General features: G+C 43.3%; 1 protein-coding gene across 1 annotated transcript in view; it reads left to right on the top strand.

Moving 5' to 3' along the window:
- Window positions 1-14333, top strand: part of kpna3 (karyopherin alpha 3 (importin alpha 4)) — a 38804-nt gene extending 24471 nt beyond the window's left edge. Inside the window, exons 7-17 of the mRNA XM_083638899.1 lie at window positions 2486-2571; window positions 4212-4298; window positions 4391-4560; window positions 5190-5234; window positions 5647-5778; window positions 5913-6041; window positions 6190-6294; window positions 6694-6765; window positions 9315-9477; window positions 12777-12871; window positions 12974-14333. Coding sequence (XP_083495025.1) covers window positions 2486-2571; window positions 4212-4298; window positions 4391-4560; window positions 5190-5234; window positions 5647-5778; window positions 5913-6041; window positions 6190-6294; window positions 6694-6765; window positions 9315-9477; window positions 12777-12871; window positions 12974-13072 — 1183 coding nt within the window. The 3' untranslated portion in view covers window positions 13073-14333. The remainder of the gene's footprint in view (window positions 1-2485; window positions 2572-4211; window positions 4299-4390; window positions 4561-5189; window positions 5235-5646; window positions 5779-5912; window positions 6042-6189; window positions 6295-6693; window positions 6766-9314; window positions 9478-12776; window positions 12872-12973) is intronic.
- The last annotated feature ends 1911 nt before the right edge of the window (window positions 14334-16244 follow it).

The raw sequence follows: 16244 nt of genomic DNA on the forward strand, positions 1-16244 counted from the left end.
TTTTATATTAATTAATAAAGCCGTAGACTTAGAATCAGGGGAGACAATGCAACATTTCACTCACACACCAAAAAAAAAAAAAAAAAAACATTTTTAATTTTTTTTACATTTTTATTTTTATTTTCGAATTTCGATTAAAAGTCGACTTTGGCCAGCGAATTTCGAATAGTGTTTTTGCTAGAAATGCCCATCCCTACTTATTATATATTATATTAGCACTCTTTCACAGTGAGGCTTATTATATGAGCACTCTTTCACAGTGAGGCTTATTATATGAGCACTCTTTCACAGTGAGGCTTATTATATGAGCACTCTTTCACAGTGAGGCTTATTATTATATGAGCACTCTTTCACAGTGAGGCTTATTATATGAGCACTCTTTCACAGTGAGGCTTATTATATGAGCACTCTTTCACAGTGAGGCTTATTATATGAGCACTCTTTCACAGTGAGGGTTATTATATGAGCACTCTTTCACAGTGAGGCTTATTATATGAGCACTCTTTCACAGTGAGGCTTATTACCGTAAATTCCGGACTATAAGCCGCGGCTTTTTTCCCGTTTTTTGGCCTTTTTTGGCCCCTGCGGCTTATATAACGGTGCGGCTTATCTATGGATTTTTTCAAAAAAAAAAAAAAAAAAATCTCTCTTTTTTAGCACTCTTTCTAACTATAAATCCACTTCTGTTTTAATTTCCTCTCTTGCCCTCTTTTCACCACACCGCGGACACTGTGTGCACTGTAAAAAACAACACAGGTGGTGTTGTGTTATGTTGTTTTGTTGAAATGTTAATAAATGGGAGCTTCCTCAAACAGCCATCTCTTTCCCGACAATCCCCTCTGTGCATGAACCCTTACATATGGTAATTAAACATTAAAACACACAAAAAAAAAAAAAAAAAAACCATTAAAACACCTGCGGCTTATAGTCCGGTGCGGCTTATATATGTAAAAAACAGTCAACTTTGCAGGTGCGGCTTATACTCCGGTGCGCCTTATAGTCCGGAATTTACGGTATATGAGCACTCTTTCACAGTGAGGCTTATTATTATATGAGCACTCTTTCACAGTGAGGCTTATTATTATATGAGCACTCTCTCCAGGAATAAAAAAGCAAGATCTCCGGTCAGCAAGTCTTTCATGATTAGCCATCAGGCACTTGGCAGTATGACTGCTGCTGGCTTCTACAATGATCAACCCCTTTTCCATATGGTTCTGCAGACACCAGTGAGTCTATACTACTGTCTTTAAAATCCTCTTAATATTCATGACTGATAGAGCTAAATCTATGAGCAATTTGTTTCCCCCAGCAAAGATGATGTAGCTTACTTAAAGCAAAGCTGAGTTAATGCAGCAGTGTTGCATGATAGGCATGGGTCGATTTCCGGTTTTACCGGAACGTCAATGGTCCGCGGACCCCCCAATGGTCCCCGTCAATGGTCGGCGGACCCCCCCCCCCCCCCCCCCCCGTTTCGTTTAATTTAATGTTTAACGTTACTGTATGAGAACGCCTGCAGCGCAGCCAGACACAGACAGGCATAATCATGGCAAGCACAAGTGAGCTTCCTCAACCCTTCTCCCCGCTGTAAAGTCTCTCTGAAGGCTGTGGCTAGTGGCTACTAAAGACAGCGTCACACAAACTTATTTCAACACCTCTGAAAAAGTACAGGAATGCGATCAGCGTGTTGCTGCACAAGCTGCACAAGATAACGAGAGCCACAACACACACGCGCGCACACGTTTCACAAACACATTATCACCGGACGGTGAAATGTTGTCTTAGGACACATAACAACAAAAGAACACGTGGGGCCACTGAGTAGCTTAACGTAGCATCAGCCATCAACGTTATATTTCCAGACTGCAGGTTGTTAGCAAGCAACAAGTTAGGCATAGCAGTGCCACCTAAAACAGGAAGTTGGGTTGTTCTGCCTTCAGAGTAAAAGCATACATTGTGTCACTTATGAGAAAAAAATGTTTTTTGAGCTGTGCAGGGCAACAAATGGTTAGAGAATTATAATAGTATTAAAAAAATCAAATCGAAAATCTAATTTTGAGAGAAAAAATCTGATGTATATATTTTTGCTGATCCGAAAAATCCGTGATCCGTGGCTTAAAATCCGTCACGCGATCCGATCCGTGGGTTTTCTGATCCGTGCCAGCCCTAGATGCTTCTGCTGATTGAAATAGGTTGGAGGCACATTGCTCGCCAAATGTTTTGCAGAGCCCTTTTTGAACTGCAAGGTTAAAGGCAGGCAAGGAGATTAGCTACTTAGAGGAAATATAATAGTCGCCCTTGAAGAGATTGCAGTCGCAGGGTGAGGGTGAGGGTGAGGGTAAGGGGGTGAGGGTGAGGGTGGGATTGATTTTCACCAGGATTCTTTGACGCTCCCCGTCCCGCTCTTGAACCCTTGAAATTGCTTTCTCTTTCCTTCAACTTGTTCACATTTTCTCTCTTAACTGGTCCTGCCTTCCATCTCCTGCAGCCCCTCCCTGCAGTTTGAGGCAGCCTGGGCTCTGACCAACATTGCCTCTGGGACGTCGGCACAGACTCAGGCTGTGGTTAAATCCAGTAAGTTGACCCGGCACCCCCCTGTCTGTTCCACTGTTATCCCTGCACTCTGTGTATTGTCTGCCAATCATTGAGTCAACATTTAGTTTTTTCCCTCCATTACCCATTGTAATTTATACAGTCACAGTGACGTCATCATCACATCATGGCTAATTACTCACTCACTCACTCACTGCATCCACTCAGGCCGGGATGGCCGCCGTCGGGCACGATGTCGGATCTTCCACACGTCTCGTGCTTCCATCAGGGAGCGTAGCTCCCCAGTTGTTACAGCTCCGCAGTCCTCTTTTAGGGTGTTGACCATGGTCTTAATTGGTCTTCCTGGGTTCATCCTTCCATGAGTTGGTTCCCACAGAATGACTTGGCTAGCAGGCAGCTCAGGGTGTCTCGCGCAGTGGCCAGCTAGCTGTAGTTGCCTGTCTCTTATTTTACTGGTGAGGGATGGTAAGTCATCATAGAGTTGCTTATTTGTGATGTGCTGTGACCAGCAGATGTTAAATGCCATTCGCAGCATCTGCGTGTAGCATCCGTCTATAGATCTTGATGTGGCCTTGGAAAGGGTCCATGTCTCGCACCCATAGAGCAGTATGGTCTCTATGGTAGCGACAAAGATCCTTTTCTTGAGCCCCCGGGATAAATTTGAGGTCCAGATCTTCTTGGTGTCGTGGAGCGCTAATGGCTAATTACCCATGATCATTTATACCAGGGGTGGGCCATTTTTTCCCCCTGAGGGCCATACTGACTTACATCAAATAAGCGAAGGGCCACACATTGGAGATTATACCTGCCAACACTCCTGATTTTCACGGGAGTCTCCATATTTTTAACTCTCTCTCCCGTTGTGATTGGTAATTTCTTGTTAATCGCCTGATATAATAGTGATACAAATCCAATGGCTGTAGCAGAGGAGATTTATTAACATAATTCTGCCTTTTATTCAGTTTTTGGGGGTCGTTTTGTTTTTCTTTGAGTCCGGCCCTGGGGCCGCATTTTGCCCATGTGTGCTCTAGAGTCTAGCACACATTGGCAAAATGCGGCCCCAGGGCCCAGGGCAGCAATAAATGACTGTAGAACAGTAATTTCTTACACATGAGATTACTTTTAGCCTTTTAGTCATAAAGATTATTGAAAGATAGCCTATTCCATATTCCAGACTGAAATGTTATAACAGAAGTGGAGTATTGGCTAGAATGACATGAACATTTGGACACTTGTTCAGCGGCTATCTTCCATGTTGGGCCTCAGGTGCACTGTAATTTTTTTTTTTTTTTTTTTTGCAATTCCATCGCCGGCCACACGGGGTGTATTTTGCCCATGTGTGATTTATACAGTCACAGTGACATCATCATCACGGAAAATTATAATAATTAAGAATAATTAAATGTTGGTCTTCCACCATGAGTTATGTCTCTAGAAGAGCAATTAAACTAAGTTGTTGCCAAGTACCAGTATGCATTCTTTTTGGTTGGCTAATATTTAAGCTGTTAAGTTAGTCAACTGTAATTGAGTCATGACTTTGTTATTGGATACTTAACACTGTGAATGTAACTTAGCCAATCAGAACTGAAGACTATTTGTTCTATCACGTCACACTGGGCATGTTGATGGTGTTGTTGAAGTGTTGATGTTTCTGTGCGTAGATGCAGTCCCCTTGTTCCTGCGGCTGCTCCACTCTCCCCACCAGAACGTATGTGAACAGGCCGTATGGGCTTTAGGAAATATTATAGGTGAGTAACCTCCCCAGTTAGGTGTGTGTGTGTGTGTGTGTGTGTGTGTGTGTGTGCTGCTTGTGTGTAACTACTGCCCCTTGCTTGCCCAGGCGATGGTCCGCAGTGCAGGGACTACGTCATCTCACTGGGCGTGGTCAAGCCTCTGCTCTCCTTCATCAACCCCTCCATCCCCATCACCTTCCTCCGCAACGTCACTTGGGTCATTGTGAACCTCTGCCGCAACAAGGACCCACCACCGCCCATGGAGACTGTACAAGAGGTGTGTGTGTGTCCGTCCCCCAGACTAGGGATGCAGCGGTATACCGTTTGAAGGTATACCGTAGTTCGAAAACGTCACGGTATCAAAACCACTCAAATTTGCCGTCATACCTTCCCCACGGTATCAGCTGTTTCCCCAAAACAAAGTGCCCAGGTCGGTGGCAGAGTGCAGCTTACGCGGCCCCTCCCCCTGGCTGCATGCCTACCTAGACTAGAGCACAGTAGAGAGGAGCCGCAAGGACCCCCCTGAACTTTCCCCCATCTAAAAAGACGACGTCGGCTGTATGGGAATATTTCGGCTATTGTAAAAACACAAACTCATACCGTTGCATCCCTACCCCAGACACATGGCCCTGTTGATTTGCAGTTGACTGTGATGCCAAATCTGCCTCGTCACCCTGGGGAACGTCTAGTTATAAAGCACTCAAGGCGACATTTGAAGTCTGGTTAAACCAGACTGTCAAAGCTGTCTGACTATCACATGTTATCACATGTTATCACACTATGTTCCTCCTTGTCTTTCTCCTTTCATTCTGCCTCATTTCTGCTTCTATTCCTCTGCCGACATCCCACCCACTCACTACTTCTCTCTCCTTCCCCCATCTCTCTCTCCCTCTCTCTCTCTCACAGATTTTGCCCGCCCTCTGTGTGCTAATATACCATACTGATATAAATGTAAGTATCAAAGCAAAGAGTGATTATCGCAATCATTTACAATTTGGTCATTTCTGTATTATTATTATTAATCATGATAATAATACAATAATAACAATAATTTATTTTCCATTATTACTAATGAAGAGTCTAAACCACCATTTTGTATTTGCCACAGTGATAAGCTACTACTGCCTGTGCTACTGAAGGTTTGCCATACCCTGAGCTCAGAGGCTCCCATTGTTTTCTAGAAGAAATTAAAAACGGCTTGCAGCGACATGCTAGTTCCTTGACTAATGTTGTAATTAATCAGTAAATAAAAATCATGACAGTTTCCTGCTGGCTTTGTGCTTTAGTAAGTAACAGTAAATGCATTCTACATGTACATGGTGATGGTGATGGTGATGGTGCTAAGTTTTGTGCGTGTCTTTAGATCCTAGTAGACACGGTGTGGGCTCTGTCCTATCTGACGGACGGCGGCAACGAGCAGATCCAGATGGTCATCGATTCTGGTGTTGTCCCATTTCTTGTGCCTCTCCTCAGCCACCAGGAGGTCAAAGTTCAGGTCAGACTTTGTTTTATGAAACCATTTAATTAATTAGCTCATGCCTTTTGGTTGCAGCAAGGTGATCATTTATTACCAATTTACTAATGAGAAGTTTTGGGTTGTCCTGTTAACTCCTCTTGCGCCCCCTGCAGACGGCGGCACTGAGGGCAGTAGGCAACATTGTGACAGGGACAGACGAACAGACACAGGTTGTGCTCAACTGTGATGTCCTGTCACACTTCCCCAACCTGCTTACACACCCGAAGGAAAAGATCAACAAGGTAACATGCACTGTACCCCACACAGCCTCAGCCTACAGGACTCTTAGCCCTTTATCTCACTTTAAGTCGTTTGGTGCATCTTGTCTGTGATTGGTTGATTGTCTATAGTGCCTGGTTTTGACCATATCTGATTGGTCTGTTTTTGTAGGAAGCCGTCTGGTTCCTGTCCAACATTACAGCTGGGAACCAGCAGCAGGTCCAAGCTGTAATCGATGCTGGACTGATCCCCATGATCATTCACCAACTGGCCAAGGTGTGTGTGTGTGTGTGTGTGTGTGTGTGTGTGTGTGTGTGTGTGTGTGTGTGTGTGTGTGTGTGTGTGTGTGTGTGTGTGTGTGTGTGTGTGTGTGTGTGTGTTGGAAGGAGAGAAAGAGAACATTTCTTTGTGTGTGAGAGAGAGATGGAAGGAGAGAAAGAGAACATTTCTTTGTGGACATCCTTTTTGTGCCCATATTTTGTTTTCTCTCTGCCCATTTTTCTCTCTTCTGGTAAATAGTAATAAAGAGATACATATTTTCATGGTGTAATTAACATGTTTCTCGGTGCGGACGCTGGGCAGGTGGCCTGGATCTTCTGTGTGCTTTGAGATGATGGTGATGTAGAAAAGACGAGCTCTGTGTCCACAGATTAGTGACAGCCTGTGTCTCTGCAGGGTGACTTTGGCACTCAGAAGGAGGCTGCGTGGGCCATCAGCAACCTCACCATCAGTGGGAGGAAAGACCAGGTGAGCTTTGGGACCAACGCAAGGCTGTGGCAATCTGCTGCTTCTTCCTCAATAGCTTTACGGCTTTGATGTGTTTATGGGCTCTCGTTTTTATGCAATTGGCCGATAGTACAGTAGAAGGTTGTTCATTCAAATTTCAAAAACCTGACCTGATGCATGACAAGGCTACGCAATTGTGTGTGTAATCATTTTCTAGAATTTTAGTTTACATTAATAATGGCACGATATTGATTTTCATTATTAATAGGATATTGGCAAAATTTAAAACCTCATTTCATATATGCAATTTTCTTTTTAAATAGTCAAGATGTTTATGCAATGTACAAAAATGCAGCAAAATAATGTCAAATCGTGAAGTGTCATTATTAATAATTATAATCACAATATTTACAGTTGGAACAATTGCAACCATTTTAGCTATACTGTATAGCCATAGGTGTTCCCCAAAACAATCAAGTGTTTTATTGTGTGCAATTTTGAACATTATTGATACACTTTACAGAATGTGTAAGACCTAGGGGTGTCACGCTACGTGTATTTGTCACGTGTGTCACGTTCGGTGCGTGTAGCTATACGACGGATATGTCAATACACGACAACACACATAATTACGTTAGTCATAATCGTCAATATCCAAATCATCTTGCGCTGTTTATCGACAACTCACCCTAGCACCGTGTATTCAGGCGAAATATAGTCCATTTAACTTTCGGAAGCCTTTGCCCTCAATAAATTTGAGTGGAAGAGTCTTGCGCAGTCATTCGTTGCCATGTTATCTTGTTTGGGCTAAGGGCTAAACGCTTTAGCTTGTGTGGCTAACACGTTCAATGCTATAGCAGCAGGTCCTGCTGTATTTCCTTGCGCCCACATGCCAGTGCTGGATGTCGGTCGAGTGGTTAACGTTATAAGGCCAGTTTTATCTGACACAGCCTACATGCAACCATATTTTCATTGACTGGATCAAACTGCGCTGGTTTTGTGAGATGCTATCTCCCTTTGGCTCCTTTGACTACGCCTGGTTTGTTTCCATTACATTCGGGCATTAGAGGAGGGGGGCCGTTAAATAAATGGACCCTGCTAAATAGACCCTGGGTGAAAACATCAACTTCACCACCACGCCGACTAAGAGGACAGTTTCTGGAAGAAACGACACAATAGCGTTTCCTTCACACCTTCTCCCTGTTTACATGAGCGCTGTTGAATTTTTAAAACGCCGTAAGGTACATGCCAGGTCGCTAGGTGGCAGTGTGATGGTCAACGGGGCGTTGCTCGTCACTGACGTAGTGACGTGGTGGTGGAGCGTCGTACAGTATTTGCATATAATGCATATAAATCCATTTCGTGTACCTCCTCAGAATAACACTCTTGGATAAGGCGTAGAACTGCCAGTATTATCTGGTTCTGTCACGTAAGCATCAACGAGAGCACAACCGTAAGATCCATGTCTGCTTCTCTTCGTGTTGTTTTCCTGACTGATGTTGTTGTGTAACTCGCGCACGGCTATGACGTAATCGCGTGTGTCGCGTGTGCCGGCACGTCAGAGTTCCTGAAATGAGCCGTGTCAAAGCGATTACATGGAGCGCTCAGCGGGGAGCGTCACCAAGAATTCCACTCTGGAGGGTGGTTTCAAAATGTGTCGTTTCCTAAGCGCAAATTCGCTGTCGCCGTCTAAAAGGGAGGCACTAACGATAAAATAATTCCCCGTCACCATAGGAAACCGTCCTCGTGTAAAGTGCCCCTAAAACTGCTAACTTTGGCTGCCTTCTTTGCTCCAAATCATTCATTTCGGACAATAGATAGATAATAGAGATAAACTACGATCCTGCAAGACAGCCTATCTACTGTTTGGTAACTCCTTTTATGGCTTCTCTCTTCACGGTGCTTCACGGTGTTCCACTGAACGGACTGTAATATGGGAGGCACGCTGTATGCTGCGCTGTATGACGCGCTGTATGACGTCACTTGCGTCACAGCCCAGCCAAACAGATTTTGCGTCCAGCATCTGAGCGGAGCGAGACTTCCGTCAGAGACTTGTGATTCAGACCCTCCGTCGCTGGAAGCTTGATGACATCGACGGTGTGTCTGACTCTGTGAGAATAGTGTTTACTGGTTTAATACACTACAGGGCCATGCTGTACCAATTTATGACACTAGGTGGAACACTAGTACCGTCTGTTCAAAATCAATGCCACAGGTTCAAAAATAAATGAAAACAAACCTACGGTAACCTTATGCATTTGGGTTTTTTTAACCGTGGGAACCGTGACCCTGAAACCGAGGTACAGAACCGTGACACCCCTAAGACCATACAGTTTTTACAATGCAATCAATGTTTAATCGTACAATACTGCATATTTTCAATAGTATATTCTTTGTTGAGAGGTGTTAGAACTGCCTCTTACCACTATTACCACCACTACGATAAGCAAAGTTTTGTGTAGTTATGAATTTCATTGTGACTGAAGATCAAACCCATTTTCCACATTTGTAACCATGTACCTATGTTGTAATCAAGTATGGATGTGGTGTGTATGTGTGGGTTTGTGTAGGTGGAGTTCCTGGTTGAGCAGAATGTGATCCCTCCATTCTGCAATCTGCTGTCGGTGAAGGACTCCCAGGTGGTGCAGGTGGTCCTGGATGGCCTGAAGAACGTGCTCATCATGGCCGGTGACGAGGCCAGCACTATCGCCGAGATCATAGAGGAGTGCGGAGGTCTGGATCTGAAACTGAGATTGTTGGAGATGGACATGATGAATGACATTAGGTTTTTCGTGAAATCAGAGTGCATGTTAGCTTTTAAACCAGTTTCTACACTGTTTGCCACCTTGCTATGATTGGGTACAAGATTTCTATTTCTCAATCATTATTAATTGTTTATTCGTTCATCTTCATCCTCTCTTACTGTTACTCTAGCTGGTTAGAATGAGTATTTAAAGCTAGTGAACGTTGCCATTGAAAAATGTGCTCCAATTTTTGTGAGGAATAAGAAGATGTAAGCTGTGTAGATGAGATGTAAAAGTATTATCTGCTTTAGCTCATGCAGAAACGGGTATGGATGACGAATAACATCGGTTTTATATCTAGGTTACTCTTAGCCTGGTAAACCAGCCGGTGACCGGTTGGTTTACCAGGCTAGGTTACTCTCAAATCGGCAACAGAATATATATTGCAGTAGTGGAATTGCTATCAAATTATACATTACTTGGGCTTACATTGGTCTTCTGTGGAGCCAGATTTTTTAATTCGGTGATTGCCCTAATTGTCATCAGTGATGTAGTACGTGATGATGTCTTCAGTGATGTCATAGAGCAGGCGAGGCCGTGACGCGCAGTGGTCATCAGTGATGTTATAAGAGCAAGTGACTCGCTGCAGGGCGTGCGAGGGAGCAAAAGAGCTGCGGGCTGCACAGTGGTCGAGCTGCGCGGCGGGTGCGGCCGCGTGTGCAAGCTGCAGGGCCAGCTCGGCGAGCTGCAGGGCAAGCCTAGGTATCGAGTGCCTAGTTGTATTAAATGGGGAATAGATCATCTAATTAGGGATGTCACGATCTCGATTCAGATCGAGAAATCGATCGAAAATGAGCGTTCGATTTCGATCATCGAACTTAAAGGCAGGGTCACGATTCGCCAAAGACCAGTATTATTTCCCCCTCTCCACCCCACTTGCACGCGCTCGAAGTAAAAACAAACGCACCCTTTCAATGATTACACAGCGGAGGGTCACAGCAGCTGCCTGCCTCGGCTGCCTGAGCACAGTCCCTGAGCTGAAAACACCGGGAGGCTGTTTATAAGTTCGTTGTTCTATTTGCAATGTGAGACAAATATTCACAACGCTGAGGAAGGCTTTTGGCTGAAACGTTCGTTGTTGCTGCTGCCCGGTTTTGAGGAACTATTAAAACCTGTGAAAGGACATTTGGAGTGCTGGCTTTTTCTCACTACTGGACAAATATTCGTCCTCTGCTGTATGCACATTACAACATGAGTATGTCGGTGATAGGCAGCAGGGCTGACCGCAGCAGCGGTAAGGTGGACTTCACCTCGCCAAAGCCGGGGTGCGCCGTTCCAGGCAGCAGAGAGGGGCCAGTGAGTGGAGTGAGCAGCACCCCTCCAGCTGCCTCTATGCTCCTCTGTCTCTCTCTCCCTCCCAAACACAGACAGGCACACGGGTCAAACAGCTCGCAAAAGGATTTTGACTGATGCGAAAAACGCAGAAAACCGAACCTGTCCCGAAAACTTTTCTGACGGCCGAAATTGTCAGACTCCGAGCCCGGTGTGTTAACGATGACTGGCAGAAGTGAGGTCGTTATTTTTTTTAACGTGCTCAATTCCGGACTTTGTGTGTAAAGAGTGACCATGTCCACTCCACTGTTTGTTTACTTTGTTGTCCGATCAGTTATATCTTTTGTTGATTGTCTTGAAATGCTTTGCCAATTTTGTTACATACCCTACATGCCAGCGAATTATTTATAATCATTTATTTGGTATTGACAGGATGGCAGCGTGAGTTATTTTCATACAGTTATAATATGGAGATCATGGATGGATTTATTATTGCACTTTAAATAGTTTAAGTTTGACCATATACAATATATGGTCTTAATGTGGTAAATAAATGACAGTTTAGCAGGGCTGATATGTTGCTGTAAATCAAGACTTGAGTCTAACAAAGGCATAGCCGTCAGTGCTGTGAAAAAATATATACCGTAATTCTTCCAATAAGCGCCTGTACTCTAAATGCCGCCGGGTCTTCCCTTTACCGCCGGGTCCAAATTGATTTAGCATAATAAGCGCTTGACTCATTTCCCCGCCGGGGCGTTTTTTAGAATAAATACGTTTTTTTTTGTACTGTATGTTTTTGTGATGACTAAATTCAGTCACTTATGGTAATGACATTGTTTTGGAGGAAGTCAGGCGGAAGTTTCATCCTGTCAGACAGTTTTATATTTTATTTATACATGCCGTAACCGACATGTTTCAAGTATGCATACCGCATTGTTTAATGCTATGGATTCCTGTAGGCAACGTGCTGGAGATGCTGTCTAACCAGGAGCAGTGGGCAACTTACGCTAACGTAGCTCAGTTGTGCCTTGTAAAAGTGCATTTCTCTCAGCGGAACAGCGATCATAAATGCAGTATGGATTATACCCATTATACTGGACATGTATTGGAAACTTGGCGTCTACCTACTATTTGGTAAGTCTCCTTGTTTTGTCTAACGCTAGTGCTGCAGTGCCGTTTGTTTGGTTGGCGTTAGCTTGGTAGCTAGCTACATTAGCGTGCCTTCGATGTTGCTTTGCTGGGAGTGTCTGGCAAGTGAGACTAATAACGTTGCTATGACTTATTTCCAATGAAACACAAACAACTGAATGTGTGAGCGGTAGGCTAATGTTACTTGTTTAAAATATGGTATGGCTGTTTGGCAGAGGGAGAAGAGGAGAGCAATGAACTGATACAGTAGTTGGATGATGATGGCGATGAAGACGAAGGCTATCAATTGTTTTCGTTCATTCCAGTCCGTTGTACAATACTAGGCATGTTCAAAACTGCCTGTACCTACCCTCTTGTGTGTACTAAGTACTATCTCTGGTTTAAACTGCCTGTACCTACCCTCTTGTGTGTACTAAGTACTATCTCACTGGTTAAAAAAAAAAAAATCGCCTCGCTCAATTATGTCAAAATGAAAATAACCGCCTGACTCTAATTGCCGCCTGTCTTCCTTTTACCGCCTGGGTCCAAATAGATTTAGCATAGTAAGTGCCCGGGCTCTTATTGGCAGAATTACGGTATATGTACATGTAGAATCAAGAATCGAATCGTGACCTTAAAATCGAAAGTCAAATCGAATCGTGACACCCCTACAACTGATTGATTGTTTAATAAGATCAATTAATTTGTGTAATCGATGGAGCTGTGGAAGTTAATGAACAAGCCCGTTCCCAGTGCTCATACATTTGTCAATGATTTTGTCATTGTTGTGTCTGAACTTCATTTTGTTGTCCTTCCAACTCACTGCAGGTTTGGAGAAGATAGAAAATCTGCAGCAGCATGAGAATGAGGACATCTACAAACTAGCCTTTGAGATTATTGACCAGTACTTTTCAGGAGACGATGTAAGTCTGCCTACATGCATAGTCCCATTGAGTGTTTTCCCTATACAGATAACAGTTGGCTTATCCTGCCATGATCTCATCATGTTTATTTTCCCTTTTCAGATTGACGAAGATCCAAGCTTGATCCCCGAAGCCACTCAAGGAGGGACCTTCAACTTCGACCCAGCCTCCAACATGCAAACGAAGGAGTTTAATTTCTAAAAGCCAGGATGTTTGGTTCAACCAGCTGCACGGGTACTCTGTAATAACCCCAGCCATTCATCCATCTCTCCTCCAACCTGGCAACCTGGTACAGAAGGATTTACTTAGCATCATTTCAACATGGAAACTCACTATTGAAGGATTTACCCACCCCACCTCTGCACTGCGGGGTGTTTGTGAAATGGTCATCCTTCACCAAATATGGCTACCCTACAAAAGGAGTCCTGGTCATTCGTTAAGCACCATCACAACTGGCAAAATGCATCTGGAGGATTGCCAGCATTTTTTTGCCAGTGCTTCTAAATATCACATGAAATTCGAACCAGAAGGAAGAAAAGCCTTCGTGGCAAGTTTTGAATTGCCAAATGTCAGTCTTCACAATGACAAAAGACAAGCACATTTTCAGACACAAAACACACAGACACACACACACACACACACACACACACACTCACTCACACTGTTTGACACCTAGAAATTGTGTGCATACTTCTGTTAGAAGCATCATATCACTTATGGGGGAAGAAATACTGCTGTTTGTTTGTGGTTTATTTTTGTGCTTTCCCTCCCCTGGATTGTTCTCTGGTGTTATTTCACCCACACGCGCACGCACACTCGCATACAATTCTTTGCACATATACACACACATACACACTCTTAATCACACAAATACTGGATGGCCGGGCAACCCAATAACCCTCTCTCACCCAGTTTAAAGAGTTAATCCCAGACCTAAGCCATGAACTACCACGGGACCCCCACCGCCCTCCCAGGACAGTCCTGGGATAGGCAGAGGGGTGAAAGGGCTCTATAGCAAAAAGAGGATTCCGTGGCAGACTGACTGACGGGACTTCTGACTCAATGACGTCACTTTTTTTGTGTGACCTCTGAATTATCGAACTTAATGTTTATTTCAACAACAAAAAGATCATCAAAAATGTGAAGAAACATGCCATATACTTTTTTCAACAGCAATTTTTTTTTTTTTTTTTGCTCTAATTCTGCAGAGCAAGAACAAAATTTGATTTTACGGATGTGGAAACCTGTCATGGGAGGAAGCACCAATGGGTCAAGGTGCAGAGACTTAAGAGGAACATCTCTCAGCAGTAGCCTTTGCCCCCGCCCCACAGGACATGCACCTCTGCAGCACAAAGCTCGCTCGCGTCCCGTAGGAGGCGCGCTCTCTGGAACTCTCCTGTAATGTGAAACTAACCAGGGGGTTTAATGTCAAAACATCAAGCTAAAAATCGACCCGAATCACTTATCCGATCTCAAAGTTATTCCATTTTAATTATTTTAAATATCTTATATATATATATATATATATATATATATATATATATATATATATATATATATATATATATATATATATATATATATGAATGATGATGATGAACAACATACGTTTTGGCTTCTGGTTGAGGCTGTGGAGCTTCCATTTTTTGCTTTGACTTGATTTAATGTTTTTCTTCAGTCTTATGCACACGTCTGAGAGGTATATTGGTGTCTGCCTGCATTAAGGGACCGATGCTCACTGAAGACTAGACTTACTGAGGAGTACAGGTCCACTGACCTTTACAGTACTTTACTACTTTTGATGAAGAGGTCACATGTCATCACCGATTTGAATAATTGTACAAAAAACGTGATGTGTATCTCTCCTTGCCGTCTCATGAATATATAAATATATTTACATAAAGCCTGTACAAAGCTGCTGCAGCTGACAGTCATTGGATGGACTTTTCAGAACGATAACCTTACTGTCAAAGATGGGTGGGGATTTTTTGTTTTTGTTAAAGCAATATTTCTTTGTTTTAGTTTTTTTAACATGCATATGTATTGTGATGACATGCTGATACCTAATTGGAACAGCCTATTTTTTTTTTTCCTCTTTTAGTGGTGACGGGCTGTTTAATTGTACCGTCCCATGTCCCAGTTGGTCTCCCGGGTTTGGGCTGATCCAAACCCTAGACCTGAGGCCTGTACTACGAATGTTGTATTAGAAGATCCAGGATCTGTCCCTTGATCTGGTTTGTCTAAACCAGATCAGCTCGATTGTAGTTAACTTGTACTACGAACGTCGATTGGCACTCGTTAACTCGAACCAGGTTTTTCTAATCAAGCTGACAGCGCGTGCACATGAAAATGCCCGTGCACTGGAGCTCGTGCCCGCAAAAGAGGCGTGGTTTTTAACAACTGCCAATCACAATGCAATATGGACTGCTCCAACTCTGACAGCGCCAGACACGCCTATTTCCTCATTCTATGAAACCGCAAATAAAAATCTGCGTTGGATATTATTACTGTTCCCGAATGACTGTCTAAAGTGACCACTTTTATCCACACAAGTAATTTATTTGAAGAGCGGTTTCGTAGGCTATCTACAGCTCTCTATCTACAGTCTTTTGTGGAAGCAATGTGTAATCTATCTCAGTCCAAAATCCGTATAGACCATTTAGGCTCAATGACTGATTGAATAATTCCTATAGGCTAATCAATAAAAAAAAAGAATGATAATACAATAAAAAAATGCTTCTGAACTGAATCGACACGGTACGTGCGGGCATAGATTTCATTTATAAAAAATAGCCTATTTTGTGGCCAATCACATTATGAACAGCTGAGTTGACATGGCAGGCACACCCATTTCCTCGTTCAATCATGAAAGCGCAGTGATCAGAGTTTTAGCGGATATTTAATGTAGCCTGTCAGAATGAAAATCCGCGTTGGATAGTCTGCTGAAAGACTGTCTAAAGCTGACGCTTGTATTCACATCAGTCATTTGATTTACTTTGATCAGCGATTTCTGTTTCCTACAGCAGCTTTTTGCGAGTGTAAAAATGTAAATGTGTAATCTCAGTCTATACATTTCCACAATCTGTAAGCCTATTTAGACCATAGATTTAGAAACGCATGCTCAATGAATAAAATAATGATATCCTAATAGCCTATAAAAGAGAAAACTGCTGAACTGAATTGAGACGATGCGGGCATAGTTTTCATTGATAAAAACTAGCCTATTTTGTGGTCACATATGGCTATTGTAATGTCAGCAGAGTCGCATATCTCCATATTTCATATAATGATGCTGGAAATATGAAGTTCAATCACATCATACAGGCCAAAAGCAACACAGTTGCAGCTGCAAAATGCAGGAGTCGCCTAGATA

This window comes from Poromitra crassiceps (genome assembly GCF_964638095.1).
Source record: "Poromitra crassiceps genome assembly, chromosome: 6".
Classification (NCBI taxonomy): Eukaryota; Metazoa; Chordata; class Actinopteri; order Beryciformes; family Melamphaidae; genus Poromitra; species Poromitra crassiceps.